At 54.6% G+C, this 23,083-nt stretch overlaps 1 protein-coding gene across 1 annotated transcript; it reads right to left on the reverse strand.

Annotated features, from left to right (window-relative positions):
• Positions 1-5,744: 5,744 nt before the first annotated feature.
• On the reverse strand, positions 5,745-6,626 carry LOC122387134 (carbonic anhydrase 2-like). The gene has a single exon (XM_043377029.1). The coding sequence runs from the start codon at positions 6,624-6,626 to the stop codon at positions 5,745-5,747; it is 882 nt and encodes a 293-aa protein (XP_043232964.1).
• Between the last annotated feature and the right edge of the window lie 16,457 nt (positions 6,627-23,083).

Consider the following 23,083-nt stretch of genomic DNA (forward strand, 5'->3'; position numbering starts at 1 on the left):
AGACATAGGTACAAAAACAAAATTGTTATAAAAAATAACATTATAATTTATAATTTCCGATTATAATTTCCCGCTTATACATGAGCGGGAAAATCCTAGGGAGCACTTGATAAGAACTTTCACATGCCCTTCACGCCTGACCTGAAGATCTTTCATTCGTCATAAATATCATCCATTCTATCTCACTCGCAGATTCATAGATGCGTTCGTGAGATCCAGGACCCACGAATCTGTCTGCGACACCCGGTCCCAGGTGACTGCAGGGCGGGCCGTCCCGGCCTCCGTGCATTCCATCCTTGGCGAGACGGTGTTCCGGGTTCATATAAGGAGCCGGTGCGCGGCTGACGGCTGGATCAGCGCTGACTGCTGACCGCTGACCGCTGAGGGCTGGATCAGCACCTCAACGCCGACCGCTGACGGCTGAAGCAGCACCTCAGCATCGACCGCTGGTCGCTGATGTCAGTCCTGCTCCTCTGATTACCATCAGCTGCGATCAGCGTCCTCGACTGCTCTCCCAAACAACTACCGACTCTGCGCGGCCCTAATCCCCGACACACAGTCCGGGAGGCCGCCATGCAGCGCGACCGGAGCCGCTCAGTGACCTACCGTACACATCCAGGAAGCCGCCCGAGATAGGGCCGCGGCCCCACCGGCTCAGAACACTCGCCGCTGACACTATCGGGTGGCGCTCTCAGCTGTCGTGTTCGTCCACTCCCAGCACAGCTATCGCAAACAAATTCCGTTTCACCGAGATGGCACAGCTGGGGCTGCTATGCAGCTGGCGGCTCATGAGATGATTCGGCATTAAAAGCAGTGTAATATTATTTGTGAATGTGAACTGTACCTGCAGAAGATAAATGCAAGATAATTCATAAAGATATAGTTAATGCAGGCGTTGAATCTCTGCAAATATAGGTATTCATCAATATATTGATCGTAACATAATGACAAATAAGGCACTGGGACAAATAACGATATAAAACATGCATGCACCTACTCTACAAAATTTTTCATGCCTCCTGGCAGATGAAGAGCTCACGTTGTGCTCTTGGTGATCTTCTCAATACGCGTGCTGCAAGCGCGTTTATTAGCTGGTCACTGTTACACTTAGTGCTCTTCATTACAATCTGTCTCATGTCAAACCGTAACCCGATCGTGCGCACCGTACGATGTGTAGCGTGCACGCTGTGCTCAGAGCACCCTGTAATGTGCACAATGCACCCTGTGATGTGTCCCACGCAGCCCATTGCACCATGCAGCGCCGGGCGCGCACCTGCCACTGACAGCTCCACTAAGTGGAGTCGACGGTGCGTGTAATGAAAACGGGCCCATCTGACGGCTGCCTTATCTGGAACACGCTGTAACAGCTCGAGGCTAATTTCACTTGTTTACGACCCCATTCAGGTGGGGCCCACCATTCACACAGACGCGTCCAGTGAATTGAGATCGCCGAGACGCGACGCCCGTCTGACAGGCCGACGGATAGCGGCGGCACGCAACTGCCGACCTGGCCGTCCGCGGCACCGAGTGTTCAACGGCGCTCTCTCACGGCCACACCTATCTACACATCAACAAGGGGTCTCGCATATCCGGCGCTCGTGTTGCGCGCCCAGGGAACGCCCGACTCCGCGGAGATACATGGGGCGGCCTGCTTTGTGGCTTGATTAGACGAAACCGACCACTCAGAGGCAGACTGGGCGGCGGTGTTTTCGGGTTCTGACGGCGGAACGCGTGTGAACACGGGCGAGGAAAGTCGAAAGAATTTAACACGTTTCAGCGCGTAAGACATCAAACGTATGACCGATACACACCTCTCCAGCGTGAGCCGAGCTGCTCGGGTTCATTGACGTTTTTAGAGGCTAGCACTCTGACGTGACTTGTGTTCCGCCGTCTGACGTGACCCGCTGCTAGCCTATCCCTCTGACGTGACCCGATTTCAGCATGTGACTTGACCCGAGGTCACCCTCTGTCGTGACCCGCCAGCTGCCATCCCTTTGACGTAACCCAAGGTCTCCCTCTGACATGACCCGAGGTCATCCCTCTGAAGTGACCCAAGGTCAGCCTCTGACGTGACCCAAGATCACCCATCTAACGTGACCCGCTGCCATGCCTCTGACGTGACCCGAGGTCACCCTCTGACGTGACCCGCGGCCGGCCGCCTGACGCGGCAGTCACGCCAGCGACGGTCGGTGGGTTTTTGTCTGGGCCGCTCCGTGGTCGCTGGGCCGTGTGATTGGACAAACGCACCAGTCAGCCAGCTATCAATTAGGCTGCATTGTGGCGCGGCCCACCCCGCCGACACTGCAAAAACCCGCACCGGCCGGGTCAGGAAATACAGGCCGCTGCGCGCGGCTCGGGTCACGGCGCCGGGTTCTCGGTGTTCGACAGGTGCCGCGGTGACCTCTCCTCTCCTGCCCGCGGTGTCTTCAGCAGGTGCACCAGCCAGCCTGGTGAGGGCGGCGGCGGGCGGACCGGCGGCCCCCGCCCGTTCCGGGGAGCGCGCCGCCGCCGGGGCCGTCTCCCATTCAGCGCGGTCCGTGATTAATAGAGCAATAGGCGGCCAGTTTGTCTTACCGGCCGTGTATCACAGCGCGGCGAGGGCGGCCGGCCGGCCGGCGCCCCGCTCAGTAATGATGCGGTGCGCGTGCAGAGTCGGATCCGCCGCAGCTATTTCCTTCCGAGGGCAGTGTGAGAGGCAAACAGGGCGCATCCCTCAGCGATCGGCGCCTCCCCGGCACCGCCCCCGAGAGCGCGCGCGAGCTGCCGCTCTATGGGAACGGAATCCGAAACACGCGGCCGGCAGCGCCCGCCCGCGCCCCCCATAAAAAGCTACAGCTCACAGTATCAGCGATGCGTTAATTGCACTGATCCGAGTCTGCAATGGGGAGTAAATTTGGCCGCTGTCGGGATAATAACAGGTAGGCGCCGAGGGCCGTCCGGCAGCTCGGCGGCGCCAGGCGCCACGGTAGGCCGGTGGGAGGGCACCCATGGCTCGTATTTTTACGTTACGCATTGACTCACCGCCTCCCACAGGTCACGCATTGTCTCGCCTGGTAAAATCCAGGAATTTGTCCAGAGGGGAAGAACGTGTGAAAGTGATGGTTCTCGAAGCGGAAGAGCCACAGCCTTGGCGGCGCTGCTTGAAGACTTGATGTTAACGTTTGATAGATCGGAACTTGTAGTTTTCAGCCTGTCGTTAAATATTCAACATTGTGGTCTCCGTGATATTAACCTGATTCAGACTCTCTCTCTCTCTCTCTCTCTCTCTCTCTCTCTCTCTCTCTCTCTCTCTCTCTCTCTCTCTCTCTCTCTCTCTCTCTCTCTCTCTCTCTCTCTCTCTCTCTCTCTCTCTCTCTCTCTCTCTCTCTCTCTCTCTCTCTCTCTCTCTATCCCGTCATCACCTCCAGTTATCTGACACCCTAAGTCCGACCACAACACCTCTGCGTGCGTGGCCACCGGGCGACAACACAAATCCTATTACGGGCCGACTCCCAACACCCGAGTTTGTCCGAACATCCGCTTCTTCTGGGCTCAGGGAGCGTCAGCGCCGGGTTTAGCTGCTGGGGATGTCGGATATCGGACGGGAGGACAGCCGGTGCGTGGGAGGCGGGCTGGCGACAGGTGACAGTCCGTCCCAGATCCAATCTCCGGCTCCGGGGGTGGGCGCACACCGGAGGGCTGATGGCGTCCGTCAGAGAGCAGCAGATGATCGGATAGTCGGGGTGGAGGCCGCCGCCGCTGAGTCCTATTGGAGGACGAGAGCCGTGAGGTGGTGACAGGAGAAAATTGAGCTGTATGAGGTGACTTTATTTGTGGACTGCCAGTGGATATATGTTAAAGTGTTATTTTATCACCATGACCGCAGAGCTTGAAGTTTCGTCTAAAACAAACTGTTGGACATGCAATTCGACTAGAGAAGCAAAAAATTAAAGATAGAAATAAAACTTAAAAGTTTCATATTTCAAGATTTTACGTTCCAAGTTTCTATCAGAATAGCTGGCTGAGCGATCCATTCACAAGAAAGGTGCAAACTAATTAGGGTAAGGCCAACGCACCCCCGCCGCTGCGGCCCTGTTTAATAATGCATAGTCCAGGGTGGAGCGAAATCCGATATGTGATCGTTCACTTTCCTCACCAGGCCACTCTGTTAAGTTGTTTCGATAATCGATAACGGCGGTATCCAATGACAGAATACAAATAGAGCCACTGGAGTTAACATTTAAATCAGCTCCAGTAGAATGTCACTAGTCGAAACCTCTCGCCAGCTCGGCTACGTCTTTGTTGGATCGAATCTAGGCCGGAGAGGGACCATTTTTTATGCTTCGTTTCGCAGCTAATGATATACCTAGACTGGAAAGTCTGCTGGGAAAAGTGTGCTGCTCCGAGGCCTTAAAATGTCAGTCGCTTGATATCCGCATCAAGCAATGATGACAGCTCAGTCATGCCGACAGAATGAAGCCTGGCACTATCGCTCTGCCTATGCAGGCTGGCCAGCTCCCACGGATGGGAACGGCTCCTCTGAGTTCTTCCCATACAGCGGCGCATGCAGGGAAGCGGCCGAGCCATCGCCGCGAAGGTCGCCCGCCAGTCAGCTCGGCTGGGGTGGTCTGCCTATTTGTCACCGGACCAGCCGACCAGAAGCGATGCAAGCCGATGGTGCGATCGTGACCGGATTGAGATGTCATTGCGCTGATCTGGTGTGCATGGCTGGTCAGCTGACGGGTGGTCACCGGCCACCGGAAGGGATCTGGACGAGCCGCCGGCGCGCGGGGGAGACGCAAGCGGGGCGCACGCTGCCGTGAGACTAGCATTCAGACTGGCACGGTCGGCATTGGAAGGCGTATGTAGAATGTGGAGGGAGGGAGGGAACTGAAAGTGTTGAAGCATCGCAAATTAGGCGGTCAAGTGGCTCGCCTGGCTGAGTATATCACGCGCGATAACGTCAGCTCGATTACAGCACGCTTGCCCAAAGTGACATATTGGCCGGAACCCGCGGCGCGGTAAGTGCTTAATGAGTCCAGCACTTGATATCATTAAAAGTTATTTATGAATCAGATTTTATTCATGCGCGTTATGATTGAGCCTTTATTCATGCAGCGGTGATATTCATCACGTTCTGGAGGTGATATTCATCACGTTCTGGAGGTATGCATCATCCGAATCTGGCCACCTCCTGCAGACCTGTCGGGAGCCTTCTCCACCGCCCACCGCCGCCGCCCAGGGGATAGGGGCAGACGGCCACGAACGGTCCGGGGGTCGATGCGGGGGAGAGAGAGAGAGAGAGAGAGAGAGAGAGAGAGAGAGAGAGAGAGAGAGAGAGAGAGAGAGAGAGAGAGCACGGTAGATGTTCCAAACAGTAGCACCTTTAACCAGAGTTTACTCAAACAAAATCGATTAAAAAATACATGCAGTTTCTTAGCAAGTTTCATTTGTACAGTGCAGCGAACAGGTCTCCTTTTCACTGCGTTATCACCGTAACTCCTCGACCTCGTATGTCACGGTTGAGTCTGATTGTTGCTGAGTCAGGTGCAGTAGCGTTATCGACCGATCGCCGATCTCCGCGGTCCGGTGAAGACAAGGCACGTGCTGCGGTCTGTTGGGTCATATCAAACGGCTACATGTATTTAAAACTTGGCAGCTTTCAAATGATCCCTCCCAACATAGTTAAAGCCCGTTTGTGTTTGTTTTGTGTATCAGTGAATTTGGTCACAGCCGCAGTAGTTTACAATGCGCTACCGCGGCGGCTACTTGTTGTCACAGCCGGCGGCGCGTCCCTTCCTGATCAGGGTCCGGCCGCTGAGCGGCTGCAACGGCCGGCCGGCGCTGCTGCACAGCCGGCGCCCCTCGGCGTCCCTCAGGCTCCGCAGCACATCCAGCTCGATCGGTAGCACGCGGACGGGCGTCAGGAACACCAGCCACGTGGTGGTCTCCAGACAGTCGCCCGAGGTGGCCGAGCCCGAGTACTGCACGTACCGGTGCAGGTCGTCGGGGAGCAGCTCGCGCAGGGTGGGCGGCGCGCGCAGCTCGGCCCGGCTCGGCGCCCGACCCAGCTCGAACAGACCGGCCGCCAGCGCCGTGATGCCGCGGCCCGGACTGCGCGCGCCCTCGTCCAGCAGCACGGCCAGGCCGAGCAGGCCGTCCACGTTCTGCAGCGCCTCCTCCAGCGTGGCGTACTTGACGTTCCTGAAGCCGAGGTGCAGCTCGCCGGCGTACCGGCGCCCGTTCACGCGGTGCTCGGAGCCGGAGGAGCTGTTGGCGCCCCAGTGCAGCTCCAGCAGCTCCAGGGCGAACTGTCCGCGGAGCTGGCCGCCGCTGACGGTCGGCTGCTGGTCGGGGTACCAGCGCGTCTCGCCCAGCACCAGGCCGTCCGCGTTCTCCAGCGTCATCCGCCGCGGTACCCGGTCCAGCTGGGTGATCCGCAGCGGCTGGTGGACGGACACCGAGGCGGCGCACGCGTCGATGGAGATGGGCGACTGGCGCAGACCGGTCACCTCGTAGCAGGGGTGCTGCTCCGGGGACACCGGCGCGCAGTCGTCTTCGTCCCTGGAGTCGGCGTCCGATGCACTGACTAGCAGAGGCACCGGCAGCAGCAGCAGCAGCAGCCACAGACTCAGCGGCCGCGCCATGGTAACGACTGACCGCAGCCAGTGCTGGCCTCCTATATCGACTCGGCCCTACCCTGATGTGTGCCTTGTCTCCATTATATCGAGGGCCCTTGGGTCACCGACAGACACCGGTGAGCTGTCGCTGTGAGGTCATCCACCACATGGCACACACGAAGCTGTTTTTGCTTTGGCAAGGAAAGGTCAGTGAGATAGGGAGAGGTTCTCCGCTTGGGTCAACTCGACAAGACCACCATAACTGTAAAAATTAGGTAATGATCGTGTATACAACACCAGCTATGAACGAGGCAGCACTGGATGCGCCGAATGCATCACAAATCGGCAGCGGTGGGGTAAGCGATTGTCCGCTCTGCCGGCCGCGGCGGGGGCGGGGGCGGGGGCGGCCGGTGACAGTCTGCGCGCGGTGGGCGGCCGGGCGGCAGAGCGGCACCCTCCGCAGGCGGCCTCATCACACAACAGTTATCATCGTCCGGTGATATACGGACGGCGCAGGGCCATCTGAGCCGCGCTATGCGACGGGCCCGCTCACTCGGAATGCTAAACGGACTGGCCCGCTGCGATCGGCGCGACTTACGGCCGTCTCACGCTGCGCGCCGCTCCCCGGTCCGGGCCGGGCCGCTCTGTCGACCGACCGAGCCGCAGCCGAGCCGCAGCCGCAGACGTGACGGTGTGTATGTGTGCTCTGAGTTACCTGTATTTGAAGGTTCTGTGTGGGTGAAATGATCGCCTCCTGAACTGAGAAAAAGTCATACTTACATCAAACTTCATAAATGGTGGAGAGCCATAGATCAAACTCGCTCGCAGCATCAAAGGTGACGCCGACTGGCTGCGGCCGCCGGGTGTGTCACATTTGGCGACTTTAACAGGCCGCCGGCCGTGCCGGACAGACCACCCGCGTGAGCGCAGTGCCCAGAGCGCCATCCCATATCAATATCGCGGCATTAGCCGCCGCCGACCAGCTGCGCGGCGGCCGTTTAATGACATCGCCTAATGACGCACCAATATCGTTATGGCGGCGACCGCGGTGGCACCTTCTCCATAAATATGGCTTATGCAAATGCTGTCCGGCGACGGTCCCGGCCGGCCGGCCGCGCGCTGATGAGGGGCTGTATGCGCTGCACTGTTACCGTCCTCCGGCCTTACGGTATCAGGCGGCAGAGAAGGACGCGGCTTTCCACCTCGAATGGCTTCCGGCTCTTATCTCGACAATAAACTGTAGTTAGCTGCAGCATTTGATTGTTCATGTGCAGTGTGCGGGTGCATTAAGTTGCCGTTATCAGGTAACCGAACTACCGTTTCGTCTTTGTCAGCCTTGCTTGTTTTCATCACCCTCTTTTCAGCGACAATTGAACATGAATTGCTTCAGAAATATTACATGAATTTTCGCTTGATTTCGGTTCAGGTATCTCATCAAATATACATGCCTTGCTTTGACACGCTGTGCTGTAAATGTCACTGATGTCATCTGCTGCCAAGCTCTTAGCGCTGTGGGGTGCTAATCAGTAATTTAATGGAAGTCGGTGAATAGTTTACGCTGATAATGATATGCGTCTAGAAATGGCTATTTTTGGAGGTGAATTTAACGAATGTCACTCGAGTTTTGAAATGACATACCGTTATACGCAGCCAGTTATGAATACGGGTAGATATGTATACAAAACGAAGGCAGAGACATTGAGCAGGTGCTCTCGATTGACGTATTTCTAGGACATGGCTTCAGTCAGTTCAGTACCCCATTAAACTTCAAACTAACAAACAATTGCTTTTTCTGACAAGGGCACCAGCAATTTTGTTCCTCCCAACCTTTCTCTGTCAGTAATGTGAATTGTGTTACAGCCAAATGCCGTAAGCGGCTCGAGCTCATGTTTCCAGTTTCACCCGCTGAAGGTGTTTTCTGCGCCGTTCGTGGCCCGCTGCTGCCGTGTGACATGTTTCGCCTCTCCATCAGCCCCCTGTCTGTGTCTGTAGCACCTGTCGGCGGGATATCCCCGACCCCCTGGCGGGCGCACCTCCTGAATCTCCCTCCTGAGTACGTAACTGCGACATTGCCGCTCCGTGGTGAATCTGATCACTGCGCGCTCGGCGGCGCCGGTGACAGGTGTCCTCATACACAACCTGGCCACCCTGGGAACTCACAGCCCGCGCGCCTCGGCCCGCAGCTGAGCCCTGGTGCGGTCCCACCGCGTCCCACCAAAGCATCGAACCCCGCCGTGTCGACCGGCCGTGACGGGTCGTCCCGAGTCACCCCGAGTCACCCGCAGTCGGTGTGACTCGATTTGAGCGGCGCTGATGGTCACCGGCCCATCAATATGCGCATGTTTGGGGCCACCGAGCGGCGGGAGGTGGACGGAGGGACAGAGCGACGATCGCAGAGACGGGGAGACGGGGAGGGGAGGGACACACGCCGTGCCTGTCAGCGCTGGGGTCACTGAGGTCACCATACTGTCCCAGGGACCCCTCCACGCGACCGCCGAGAGCTCTGTGATCCGGTCGGCCCGAGCGCAGGACGGAAAGAAATGGATTGAAGTGAGGGGAGACCCGAGACAGACACGCACCGGTTCATCACACTCACGCGCTGGCTCATCAAGCGGACCATGGCGGCGGAAGGGCGGAGGCAGGGGTGAAACTGACAGGAGGGCGGACCGAGGAATGGCTGAGACGCGTGCGTGTGCCAACCAATCAGCGGGTATAACTACATGTGAAGGCTTCGCTTTGATGTGGTCATGATTATTGCGACGGAAACAAATGTTGTTATTGGTAAAGGGATGAGGAAAAGGTACGATTAGATGCAGCTTAGAAAGACCTTGCAATGCATAGCACATTCAGGAATCATAGACTAACGCTTCTCCGCACCTGTTCAGCGTGAAACGTATCGAGAGAGGACTGCTAGGGTGACATTCCTCATTTTATTTTAACCGCCAACCTTCCTGCAATACTGACCATCACAATAAGCATACCGATTGCCCATCTGTCGTCCCATTCTGCGAGTGTACATACTGCAGAGAGGACGGCAATCAGACCCCATCAGACCTTATCAGACCCGCTGCGCCATGCATTCCGACACGGCAGCGATTCATGTGCCACCTCCGACGGATATGAAGGCCGCTCGTCATGTGGCGGTGCAGCCCGGACGCTGTAGTAATGTGTCGGAGAGCTTTGTAATGACATGCGGCCACAAACTAGTAGTAATGAGCTGACGCCCGCGCCTGGCGGCGACTGACTAATGTATTCAAATGCAGCCGGCCAGACAGAGCGTGGCGTTTGAGGGACAGCGGTGGAAGCAAGCGCCGGCGGACCGTCACCACTGTGTGAGCTCAGAGGAGTGGGGACGAAATGGAAATGTTCGTGCTCGGAAACGGAACCGATGGTTCGGTGTGATGCTGGGTGATCCTTAGGTCAGCTGCCCCGCGGGGTGTGGCATGGTGTCGGTCCCGGCTGGTGGGCTATCTCCGGATTAGCTGACCGGTGGTGGTGTGCCGGCTCCAGTCAGTGCCGTCTCTGGTCCGCTCAGTCGGTCGGTCAGTCGGGGTCGTCCTGTGCCGGCTCCGCCCGGTCAGCTCTCTGTCGGCTCCGGCCGGCCGGTCGGGGTCAGCTCTGGTCCGGTCAGTCGGGGTCGTCCTGTGTCGGCTCCGGCCGGCCGGTCGGGGTCAGCTCTCTGTCGGCTCCGGCCGGCCGGTCGGGGTCAGCTCTCTGTCGGCTCCGGCCGGCCGGTCGGGGTCAGCTCTCTGTCGGCTCCGGCCGGCCGGTCGGGGTCAGCTCTCTGTCGGCTCCGGCCGGCCGGTCGGGGTCAGCTCTCTGTCGGCTCCGGCCGGCCGGTCGGGGTCAGCTCTCTGTCGGCTCCGGCCGGCCGGTCGGGGTCAGCTCTCTGTCGGCTCCGGCCGGCCGGTCGGGGTCAGCTCTCTGTCGGCTCCGGCCGGCCGGTCGGGGTCAGCTCTCTGTCGGCTCCGGCCGGCCGGTCGGGGTCAGCTCTCTGTCGGCTCCGGCCGGCCGGTCGGGGTCAGCTCTGGTCCGCTCAGTCGGCCGGTCGGGGTCGTCCTGTTTCGGCTCCACTCGGTCAGCTCTCTGTCGGCTCCGGCCGGCCGGTCGGGGTCAGCTCTCTGTTTCCTCCGGTTCCCACGGCCGCCTCTGGCCGGGGGCGGGCCACTCGCCGCCCATAATGACGGGCGCGCCGCCGGCCGGGCCGTGCCGACCTAACCCCATCCGCGGCCAGCTGTAAATGCTCGGCGTGCCGGCCGACCGCCGGCGGCACGTAATTAGCACCTGGGTGAGACGGCCGCCGGCCGGCCCAGCCACGGCCGCGGTGTCCTCTCGTTAGAATTAGGTGCTCAGAGTGGGCGGTAATTATACGATTTGATTACTCGGGACTGATAGTCGCTCGACACGGGTGTCGCGGCACGAACAAAGAGTCGTGTCGTGTCGGGCGGTGTCTCGCGGTCGTGTAGTCGGGTTAAACACACAGTCGCAATTAAACTGACCTGTGGCAAGGCGCGGTGCTGACAATGGCTCGGAATGTAGCCAACTGAAATGGCCGACAGTGTTGAACTAAAGCGTATCTATTATCGGGATTGTAACAGGAGACTAGATCACAAAGTGAGATAGACACAAGTCAGAATTGAAGTCTCCCCGGCGACTGCAGCAGTGTGTAAGAGAGTAACTTTACGGAGACTGCAGAGCGACATAAGAACATAACACTGGTTCGCCTCGCTCTACCGCTGCCGTTCGTACTGAAACAGATTTAGTCAGTCGTACTTCCACAATTGTTCAGCCTGACCATGACACACCACACAGTATCGGTATCATCACCCCGGCCTCTCTGATGAACTCTGTAGTCACAGGCTCATCATCCATCACCACCTATAAAGGGCGGCGCCCGCGGGCAGAAGCGTGAAGAGGACCGATGGACGCGGACTCCCCCGGCCGGCTGCCCGGCGCCATCGGCCGGAGCGAGTCACCAGGTCAGTTTCTGGAGCCGGGTACCTCGATAGGCGCGAGTTGACTCAGCATCCACCGGTCCGGAGTCACCGACTCATTGACTCAGAACATCATCCATCAGCCTGGCCCGACGACGCCATTTGCAATTATATTGGCGATTACACGTTCCCGGACTTTCGGCAATGTAGAGACTCGTGGGAAAACATTCCGGATTTCTCCGCCCGAGAAGAAATGCTGCGGATTCATTTCCTATTTGATCCGACGTGGCATTCTTTGCCAGCAGTGATGCATGTTAGAGGAGATGTTATTATCGCTGTTGAAGGTAGGTACTTTTACCGTTAGTATGACTTGCTTTGAGATAGCTCATGTCTTTGAGGAGACGACCTTGGGTTTTCTTGGCCTTGCTAAAAATTGTGAGGTATTTGGGCTTACTGGAGTTTTTCGAATTTGCATTTGCATTTTTCCACACAGAAAATCCAGGTAATGAGAATAACAAAAACGCAAGGACGGAATGACCAAGGCCGCATATTTTTAATATGGCCTGTTGGCTGCTTTGGACGAATCAGAGATTAACTTTGCTCGTAATGTTGCTTATCCATGTGTTTTGTGATGATGACATAAAATTGCTGATTATCATAAAGATACGTTCCTAGTTCCTGGTTTGCTCCATTGCTCAGAATTTCTGGCCTGCATTCATATGTGGGACGACTCATGTCACATTGGTGGGCTTTTATTCAATATCTTATCTTAGTTCAGGTCGGTGACAGCGGTTACTTCGAAGCTACGGCAAAGAGAGGATGAATTATTAGTAATTAATAAAGCAAACGATTCAAATTTTATATGAACAGACAACTTCTGTGTAACTGCGAGAAATCCATCTATTGAAAACAATCATGTCAGCTATAATGACATTCACCAAGCATTCAGGAAATCGAAGAATTTCAGCTACCAAATCATTCAGCAGACTAAATAAAAGGGCCAACAACCGCTACATCATAAAAATTAAATTATCGTATTTTGCAATGGGCTACTGTCTATGAATTACACCTTACAGAACTAGAGTGATTTTTTTTTTCTAAGCTGCACATAACAAATATTGATGCTATCAATGGCGGAACCAAGCATGGCTGAATTGGGGTGGGTGGGAGCGTGGGAGCATCTACTTAAATTGACGGTCGTATGATCAATCATTTCCTTCCATGCACTGATGAAATGGTGCATTTTTATCTGGATTTTAATGCCTCATGACCTTCCACTCTCCGTCTACCCCTTGCGACATCCGGTTGATGCAGTCGTTAAATTTTGGTTTTCTGATACAGTGATAGATGTATGCAATGGGTATTTTGAATATTGTGTGCTAGTTAATCGTTTATAGTTATTCAGTTACATTATAACTGAATGCCTATGACACTGACCAACACAGACAGATGCAGCAAAGAAACGAAATCGCAGTATTGGTATAAAAGTACCAGCAGAAGAACACAAATTGAAATGTGCCTTATAACGCCTCGGCATGATATACCGCATCGCAGGTAGGTTAGATTTGGTCGTAACGTGTAACAGTAACTCTGCGAATGGGAATGAACAAGTTACTATGCCTGGATGTTTTAGAAGCAGCACATAACTTATCATTCTCCTTCGTGTAAAGGTCAGTTTTGCAGTTGAATTGTGACCATCTAGGTACCGTCAGTAGCGGCGGAACACCTTCAATTAAGGGGGGGGGGGGCACTGCCGACTTTCGATCCCATTCTTTCCATGCAACGCCCATAGGGCTAATGTTAAAATGACTAAATTAAAAGGGGTGCGGTGCCCCGGTGCCCTCCCCGTTCCGCCGCCTATGGGTACCGTCTTGTAACTTTTTTAAGGTACGATAACGTTTGAGCGATGCATCTAATGTAGTAGCTATGTAACTAACTAAGGAATGAGCTACGTATCGCTTGCATTAACTCGCAAAAATCGATTGCCTAACACCGGTCACTATCAATTAGGTATGTGCCTACCGCCCATCTCAGTGCATCGTATTGCACACTATCGTCTATCTCATTTTCTGGAAATACGTGAGAGCTCAATCACGAAAAGACAAACATTTAGAAACATTTCTGGATGTAAAACTTTATAAAACATGATAGACTAGATGTGGAATTTACACTTTATTACATCAAGCCCAGGTGTTGTGAATGCCTCGTCGCATTTTACAGTCTTACAATCTCCTGTTATCCTTTCCAAGCATTCGCGGCACGGCCAGCGCTTCTCACGGCGGGACCTTTTACTGGGGCGCGTCCAGGATTTCGAAACATGTGTCCAAAAATGCGCGCCCTTATCTGGGCGGCTGCGCTTGATTCGTCGTCCCGATTGCGGGCCCTGTGATCGCGCCGGGGCGGGCCGCCGCCCCCTGTCCCTGGATGTCAACCGGGCGCCGGCCCCGCCCCCGACACGCCGACCGACCAATCAGCGAGCCGGCTCGCCCGGCGTCACCGGCAGACGCACCAATCGCCGCCGGGGGGCGGTCCGACTGACGTCACAGCGCGAGCGGCTCAATGTGCAAAACCGAATTAAAAAACCAGGTTTGAACACGGGCCAGGCGCGTAACACTGGCTGTACCATTTGACATTGGGCCGCGGAGGTGTTTGGACCGAGGATCCGCCGCGAGACAGGTAGGAGTTGCGCCCGGCGCCCGACACCCGGCCGGCTGCGCTCCGCTCCCCCGGCCCCGGCTCCGCAGTCTCATCATGTATGTACCGGCCTCTGTATACGTATAGACGGCCAGCGCTGGGCCAGCTTCTGGTGTCGCATTGGGTCCGTCTGCTATCGAGCTTCGCTGGGATCGCCTCGTTCTGGGACATCAGCGCTAATTCCGTGGAACTGTGCGACCTCAACTGTCGGCATTCTGCGGCTTTTCCGCGCCAACAGTCCGGCGATGGCTATCTCTCAGCTGCTTGCAAAGATCCCCTTTGTAATCCTCACTGCGTCCGTACTGCTGTCACATTTATGCAAACACCTAACTTGTCTAGTGGGTGGTGGATTGTCGCCATAATCCGGCTTTCATTAGAACGTAATTTGTTAAACGTTGACGCTGTACATTAAACGTATTTCCGCAACAAAAAGGTTTGATTTGAGCAGCATTACGATTCCATGCAAAGTGGTCTCTCCAATATCTTTTCAGAAATTATAAGCTTGTAAGTATTTGCCAATAACAGCCCGTTTCTCCTGTTCCGAGATACGCGCTGGAATAAGAGCCAAGGTAGGAGGTGTTAAATTGACAACGTTTTCAAGCCCCTTTCAGGAAGAAATGTTTGAGTCATGGGCTGTAAGACACTAGAGGCTCATCATGGTCAGAGCGATTCTGAAATAACCCGATTTCTCCGGAGGGAATAATTGCCTTTTTATTTAACCCTTCCATTTTCACATCTCTCTGGCGTGCCGCCGAATTTGATCTAATTGTTTTACTGCGGCGGCGTCTCTGATCTCGCCTGGACATGCTCCTTGAACGCACTGCTCCCTACAAACGAATAGCCAGCACTTCTCACGGTATTAAAAAGATCGTCAAAACTGTCAGACCACGAGGCTCTGTTTTATTAGTCTTTGTCTAATTTCGTTGCCAAAGTGAGACTTCACGACTGTGGTGGTGAAATTGATCCATATATTTCTCAGAGGCGTGGTCCACTGACCCAGACAGTTCCACAGCCACAGTGCATGCAACAAATATCGGCTCTGATAGGTTTGCTACCAGTTCATGCGCGCGGTGTAGTGATTCTGTCGTAGTACATCACGTATCGTGCACGATCAGAAGGGCATGCATTGACAGCAGACCAGTGGGAGGCTGAAATCCCGTATCGTTTCGTGACCAGAACAGCAGGTTCACAACCTTATCGCTATTGCACTACCTGCTACCGTTCTTTTTGCCGTTCACCTATCAAAACTAGTTGCCGTGAATTAAAACGTTTTCGACGCTTCCAAGAGCAGAGATTCATCATTTAAAGAGAACGTTTCTACATCAAGATTGTAAATTTCGCGCCTGCAACACGAATAAGCATTCCACAGTTCTTTCAATTTTTTTTTTCTTAGAACGAATCATGCAAGAGAAAAATGTGGCTATAGGATGTTAACAAATTAACCCATTTTTCAGCTTCATATATGTTTTGCACGTTTAATTATATAGATCACCTCTGGCTGCAGTATTTAACGGTATCGATTTGACATCGAAGGATTGCCTATCCCATCCACTAATTTTCACGTGCACGGATTTGTGACCCAGGTGCGCAGATTCCACCGCCCAAAACCGCAGAGCGGCGCAGAGGACCAGTCTGTTGCAATTAGTCAGGTAGGGTCAATTAATTTCATTGCCCTGTTAGGGACAAATTGCAGTCGTTTATGGCTGCGGTGGGTCGTTGTATTGCACAGGCTGCCCCCGTTGTGAATAGGCTCCCCGACTGTTTCCGAGTTGATTTGTGGCTTCGGCTGCGGAGTGTATTAGAGTTAACAGCCGGCCGTTACTCGCACTATAACAGTAATGGGCCCCGGCGTTGTCTTTTACCATCAGTTGTGCAATGCAGCGCGACGTGAATAGTCAGAGAACAGAACTGACCGCCTGTAAAACGGTCCAATACTATACGCGAATAGTAATTATTTCCAGCTAGCTACAGCAAGGCTTTTCTGGTAAATTTACTTTTTACAGTCATCTTTGGGTATTCAGTCGCTAGACTATGTAAATTTCATAAGATAAACATCAATTAGGAAATGTTAAGATTCTTTTTTTTATACGAGAAAACAGCCTTTACCACGAAAATTTCCTCACTTGTCTTCATACTTTCAGTAAGCACATACTCAACTCATTTTCTTTGTACCTTTTTTCATGGCGAACTCAATTGGTTAACTCAAGCCATATAATTGGGTACTGCCTAGTGGACACCTGGTTTAAGCCACATTTAGTTTATAATTCGAAGTGACTCAATAGACGTGATGAAATTGATACGTCAAACATTGAGAACATTTCAAATAATTTCGTGATTGTATTAGAATCGGTATTTAAGTTAGCTTTGCGTGTCTTTTCTAGAATGGAACATTTATGACGACACAGTGCATTTGCATAAACACGCGCCAACTCTAGTCAGCATTTTTTGTCGTTCCCACAGTCCATCCTTTATTAGCATAATTTGCATTCAAAACAGTGTCTCCGCTCAAAACACACCGATGTTTTCCGTTGTCACCATCGGACAACAGGTCGCTTCGTCGCAGAGTTTAAACAATCATCCAAACATCCGCGCACGTTAGACACATCTCGTGCCGTCTCCCACTCCCATCCGTGCCGGCTAATATGCTCCCACCCGTGCCGTCTGCCATTCCCCCTGCGCCGCCAAAGTCCCTTGTCCACCCGGTCCGCGGCGCCCCGCCCGCCCGTGTCCCGATGAATGGGCCTCCGTCGGGCTCTGGTATGATTGGGTAACACGGGAGCCGGGCGGCCGTAATCGCCCCGGCAAAAACCGACAGCCGGACGGCCAGCCGGGCAGCCGCGGACCGCGGGGGGCCCAGAAGGCATGCATGCGTTAGACCCTCATTGAATGGATTTGGGAGGATCCCACGTTTATTGAACAATTAATCGCCGAGCTTGGATTGCTGGGCAGTGTGGGATAGAAGTCGGAGAAACATACCAGAGACCGGCCGGATGAAGAAGCGTGGGTTTTGTGCCGAGTAATCAGAATGTATCGAGCCGGCTGAATTCCCAGGAAAATATTTCTTGTAATGACTAGTCTTTGTCCTGAAATCGGGGCAGCATCAGCTCTTTCATTACGAAGATAACAAGATGCATGAATGCCTGACTCGAGGTGAAATCACAAAACGCGTGAAGGAGCGATAAGGTCCATTTCGTGCCGGGTCGCAGAATCAGATACTCCCCATTCTTCACACCTGTGTTGAGTGGTTTCCGATGTTATCTGCGGAATTTCTCACGCTCGCCTCCGAGCCCGCCGCTGTGTCGCAGCCCCGTCGGGCGGCTCGCGGTACTCGGCTTGCATCAGACCGCCGGAAGCCGGGGCGCGGTGAGCTGCGCACTGGCGCACACCTCAATTAGCGTCTGTTGAGTGGGGCGTCACCTCTGAGCCCCGCGCCGCCCGGCCGTCCAGCAGCCCCGGAGGCACCGCGGCCCGTGCCCGCGCGCGGCCGATTCTGCAGCCCCAGCCCCGTCGACCTCGGCGCCGCCGACGCACGACACAGGACTGCGGCCGCTCCTCCCTCTAATAACACAGCACCGCCGCCGCTGCAGGGCCTCGGCGACTCGCGAGCAGCTCGGACGCGGCTGGCACGCGCGGCACTCGGCGGCACTCGCGCGGCGCCCGCTCTCGGGTGGTGCGCACTCGCGCTGGAGACAGTAGGCCACCCGAGAATGCCGCTCGTGGTTGAGAGGGCTGCTCGCGACACGCGGTAGTGGGATTTAACAGTCGGGCCGTGCTGCACTCGGGTTTACGACGCGCCTCGGATGACTGTCGGTCGGCGGCAGGACGCTGGCCACTGAGGACGAAAGTATTCTGAGAGGATTCACCTGTCTGGATTCCACTGCCGGGAGATCAGGAACATTAAAGGAGGGTTACATACTAGACTTATTTGATGCGCTGCGCTGGTTTAATGACATAATTGATTCTCTGGCATCGCCTTGCTTCTTAAAGAAATATTCTCGAATTCCATTGCCAATCTGGACTCAATCCAAATGTAATCAACCCTTTCTCCAGCCTCCTATTTGCGCCGAGTCCCGTGTCTGCCCCGCACTGAGCGCGGTATCTTGCACGGGTACTCCGCCCCTCCCACGGCCGCCGCGAGCACGGCACGTGGCCGGTAAACGTCGCGTGACCGGGCGCCGTTCGGCTGCCGTGTTGAGCAGCGCGCTGCCGGCGGCCGGCAGACGCCATTGCGTGACTGCCGCCCGTCACCGGCCCGCTGCACAGTGATGACGGCTGGCGGCGGCTGCTGACGGCCAGCGGCGGCGGCTGACGCCGAAAATGGCGACTGGTGATGGCTCATGGCGGCAGCGGTGACGGCTTCTTAGTACCGCCGTGCTGCCTATAGAAGCGGCTTCCTACTGAATACGGCTCCTGTTGATCCTCTGAATACCAGGGATGCCTGCACCGCCGCGGCGGTGCAGCTACTGTATGATGACGTCCACTCCCGTCGCCGCCGGCTGGCCCGCCTCGACACCGGCTCACCCCGGGACGGCCGCACTGACGCCGGTAGCGTGCAGCAAACCAAGTGCCGAGAGCTTCACACACACTGGGCGCTCCCCGCGGCGAGCCTGTGCCCACAACAACAGCGATTACTCATCCGTGGGCATTATCACCCGCCCCAGATGAGCTACGAGTTGACCGGGGCTGTCCATTACCGGCTGTAATTGGGTGCCCGGGGCCTGTTCCGTATTTTACACCGCTCTGCTTGGAAGTCGGTGGACGCGCCTCGGCTCGGCCGGTGGAAGGAGGTGGGGGATGAGTTAGCTAATAACACTTTATTAATTAGACTGTGCAATCTGCTCTGAATGTGATAAATATGTGAGTCACGCTTCGCTTATAATTTGCCTTGAATGTGAATGAATGTTCTTAGAGTTTCGAACTATAAGAAAGACCTGCATTTATAAAATGTTGCAAATGCGTAATAACATGCCGGCGTTAAGTTCCGCAATATGTTTCCAATGTCACGAGTCGTCTAACAATGGCCTCTGGCCTGCTGCAGGACCCGCTATGCTGGACACGGACTTTGAAGTGGAGGAGCGGCCGCAGCGCATCGCTCTCGCCATGGGCCACGGACACAACGCCCGCTCCGGCTCGCCAGAGTCCTACTTCACCTGCAAGTTCTGCCAGAGGCTCTTCAGGTGGGTGGCCGACAGCCAGCCGCGCCGCGGTTTTAAAGGACTTGGCGAATTCCGAAGGTCTTTCCCAGGAGTTGTGTTCGTGAAAGATGGCGTAAATTACACGCTGTCCGACTGGTATTACTAAATTCAGGCTGGAAAGGAAGGGTTGCGGCGGGTCGGGGAGAGGAGGAGTCGGCGGGTCAGGTGAGGTCACAGGGGGCGGGCCCGATCATTGGTTACCGGTGAGGTCAGCCGGCGGTGACCCGGCGCGGCGCCCCAGACGGCCGTACGTTACGGTCGGTACGGCCCGTCCGTCCGTCCGTGATACCATCGAGCGCCCTCGCCAGACGGAGCCGCGGCCGCCGCGTGCTCACGAGCCCGGCGCCCGGCGAGTTACGAGCCGTTTGTGGCGCGATAACGCGCCGGTTGTCGGCGCGGCGCCGGCCGCGGCGCGGGCAGGCACGGGGGCGGTGCGCGGCTCGTATTTTACCTGTCCGTGGGAACGGGGAGCTGCACCCGGCTGCCGCGGGGCCGCAGGAGACGGCCAGGGGTCAGGTGGAGTCCATGAAGTTTGAATATCTGTCCGAGTAAGGCAGGAACGGTGCCGCCACTTATTCGTCTGGAGGTAAACGGAGAACAGGGAAGATGTGGAGGCATGTCGTGAGCTGAAATATGAAAAAGACAGAATACAGCAATGTAACTTCCATTATACTTCCTATCCTAGTGATAGTGTGCGGATAATAGCGATCAAAAAAAAAAAACTTCTAAATACAGTTTTTTGTCTTGCCAAAGCGATGTCAAATGAACAAATTTAAATCTAAATTCTAAGCTAAGCTATATACCAAAAGGAGACAGAGACGTCTAAAACGGAAGACCCGCCCTGAATCACCCTCATTAGCTGATTCACTCCTTCGGTATCCGGAGTTGATTATTCAACCCCTCCATAGGTCGGGTTTAAGTATCGGTGAGCTACACCTAAATTATTTTTCTTCTTTGCCGAAATCAACAAGAGCCCGAGAGGAAAGGTATGCACTCAAAATCTATCACAACGCTTACCGCACGCGTCTCTGCTTGCGACTGCTCTCGCCAACTACCGCCGCCGCATCCACCCGCCGCCGTAGCCGATGCCGCCGGTCGGTCGATCACAGAACATACGTTACCGGGGGTTCAAAGGTGGACGCGTATGGCGCTGTAGCTCAGGCGCCGCTCCGCAGCCCGCCGATAGCCCCGACATTCAATGGCCAAACATCAAGGCTGCGGCCGCCGATCGGCTGGCGCGCCGCGCGGCACATCGGTTTGATTGGCTGGCGGCTGCAGAGGAGCGCCCCGGCGCCGCACATACTGCACGAGAGGCGCCGCTTTCTCTCCAAATGGTAGCCTTTGTTGGCCGGGGACGTGGTCACAATGGCTGAGGTTTGATGAAGACAATTAACCGGAGGGTCAGGGTTCGTTAGGAGCGGATTCATACATAGTGTACACGAGGAGGGTCACCGCGCAGTGCTGCATTGGCGGCCGCGCGGGCCCACGAGCGGCGCCCCTGAGATGAATACAGAGGTCCGGCTGATGGCGTCGTTTCTAGTCATGGGCTGGCGCGACCGGCGAGTGGCCCGCTCGATCTCCGGGTGGGTAACGGCTCAGAGCCCCGGGTCGGCGAGATGGACCGCTGTGAGGTAGCTCATCGACACCGCAGGGGGGCTAGCCGCTCGGTGGGAACCAAGTAATTGAGTTGGAGCACGTCCTAGTGCCCGGATTCATTGCCAGTGTGACAAGGTAATGCTAACTCGTCTACTTATTTAAAAAGTTTAATGAAAAAATAATCAGATGTATTGAATTCCTCTTTCAGTGAGCCAAATTCAAATTTTAAGTCAATTAATTTTAATATATTAAGTAGTAATTTTAATGTATTAATTTTAATCAATTAATTTATCATGGTAGTTAAACAGCGATCTGTGGAAATGCCCACTTGCCGTCTCAGTGGAAACCTATCTCACTTCCATCGGGAGACAGGGAGACAGGTTGGCTGTTGGCAGAAATTCCAGGACGGGATGACTCAGATGAGCTGACAACATGGGCCTCTGCTTTGATCTAAAGTCGCCAGAAGATCCACAGAAAATGTTAAGACGCTGTGGAACAGCATTGCAGAACAAATGGCAGCGGTTAATTCAAGTGTGTCTAACCGTATTATCTGATTCATACCGAGTACAGGTATGGATCTGTTAACTGATTATCATATGCTGATTTTGTAACGTTATGTGACACCCTTCTGGTCCCCTTATCAGCACAGAGCGAGTATTAACTGGTTCAAAGTGCGCTTAAAATTCGCGATAAAATCTGGCAAAGGCTCCTCCAACTTCTGTTCCCACGCTTTTAGCTGAGTTGGGACCAAGGCTCTATAGAAGTTGGGACTAGGTCTAAGATACCGCAATCTAACACAATCTGACACATGTCATGTCTGACTCTACTTATTACGGAATTGGAGCTTGGACCTTTGCTCAGAGAATGCGGATATCTCGCACTAAGTCAACTGCAGTGACTAGTGAGTTAAGTGATGATACTTGGGCGAGGTAAGCTAAATCATGGTCCGATAACACAGAATCGCTTAAATCATTTTACATCTTTTCTGGGGAAAAGGAGCTGCTTCCAGCTAAGAGTGTCTTACAAATGTCGCAAAATTATTATGAGTATAACTTTCTAAGTCCGAAACAGCAGTAATGCCCCATTTATCACCCCGGAGTAGGCACTCGACGCATCGTCACGGCGTAACGCGCTCCGTCCTCCGTGTTTCAGGAAAGCCTACAACCTGATGATCCACGAACGGTCGCACGACACGGTCAAGTACAGCGCTGACATCTACAAGCTGCGCACCGAGCTGCAGGCGTGCACCCGGCGGGACATCAGGTGCGTGCTCTCCAGGTCACTCCTCCCCTGACCCCGCCGTGCGGTAACCAGTCGATTCTTTAAATAGTATCTTGAATGGCATGGCGGCATGGTCTAAAGGTCGTCTGATTTGTGCATGAGATGCTCGAGGCCCCTGGGGCCAGATGACTGATGGTTTGACTGCAGTTGACTGCCGACCGATTTGGCAGCTCGATGGCGTGGCGTTGTCTCAGGTGATTGCTGACTTCTCAGTCCTTCGTATCAGTTCGGTTTCTGGAATGATTTTCTTTCTACCTATTAGTCTTTAGTTCTGTGGCATCTATTTTTATTTATTTGTTTATCTATTTATATATTTATAAACGAAAATCAATAACAAGACAAGCTCACTGACAGGCGAAGTCAGATCTTTTTCAGCGGGCTGTTTATAGATAAAAGGTTTAGCACGAAAGAAGACATTTAGCAATCGGGTCCCCATGCCCATTACAGCTACTCATTTATCAGCAATACGCTAAAGTAATGCCTATTTCAACAAATATATTCCTCGGGCTGATTTAAGTTCACCTATTTTGTGTACCTTTGTAAACACACCATATTAATTCTTCTTTTGTAAGCCGCAATGATGAACCTCCCAGAGCATCACATGGGTCCAAATATCGACCGACAATGGAACGCGACCTCTCTCTGACTGTCATCTTTTCGTCAAGAATGCGCGACCACCGCGCGGAGCACTCTCCCCTAATCCGGGCAGCGTGTCCGTATCACGGGCCCATCTGCTCTCCGGCGGTCTCCTCTCGGGTTCGTCTCTGTCTCCGCTGAGCACACA

This window comes from Amphibalanus amphitrite, unplaced genomic scaffold (assembly GCF_019059575.1).
Source record: "Amphibalanus amphitrite isolate SeventyFive unplaced genomic scaffold, NRLGWU_Aamphi_draft 000274F_arrow, whole genome shotgun sequence".
Taxonomy (NCBI): domain Eukaryota; kingdom Metazoa; phylum Arthropoda; class Thecostraca; order Balanomorpha; family Balanidae; genus Amphibalanus; species Amphibalanus amphitrite.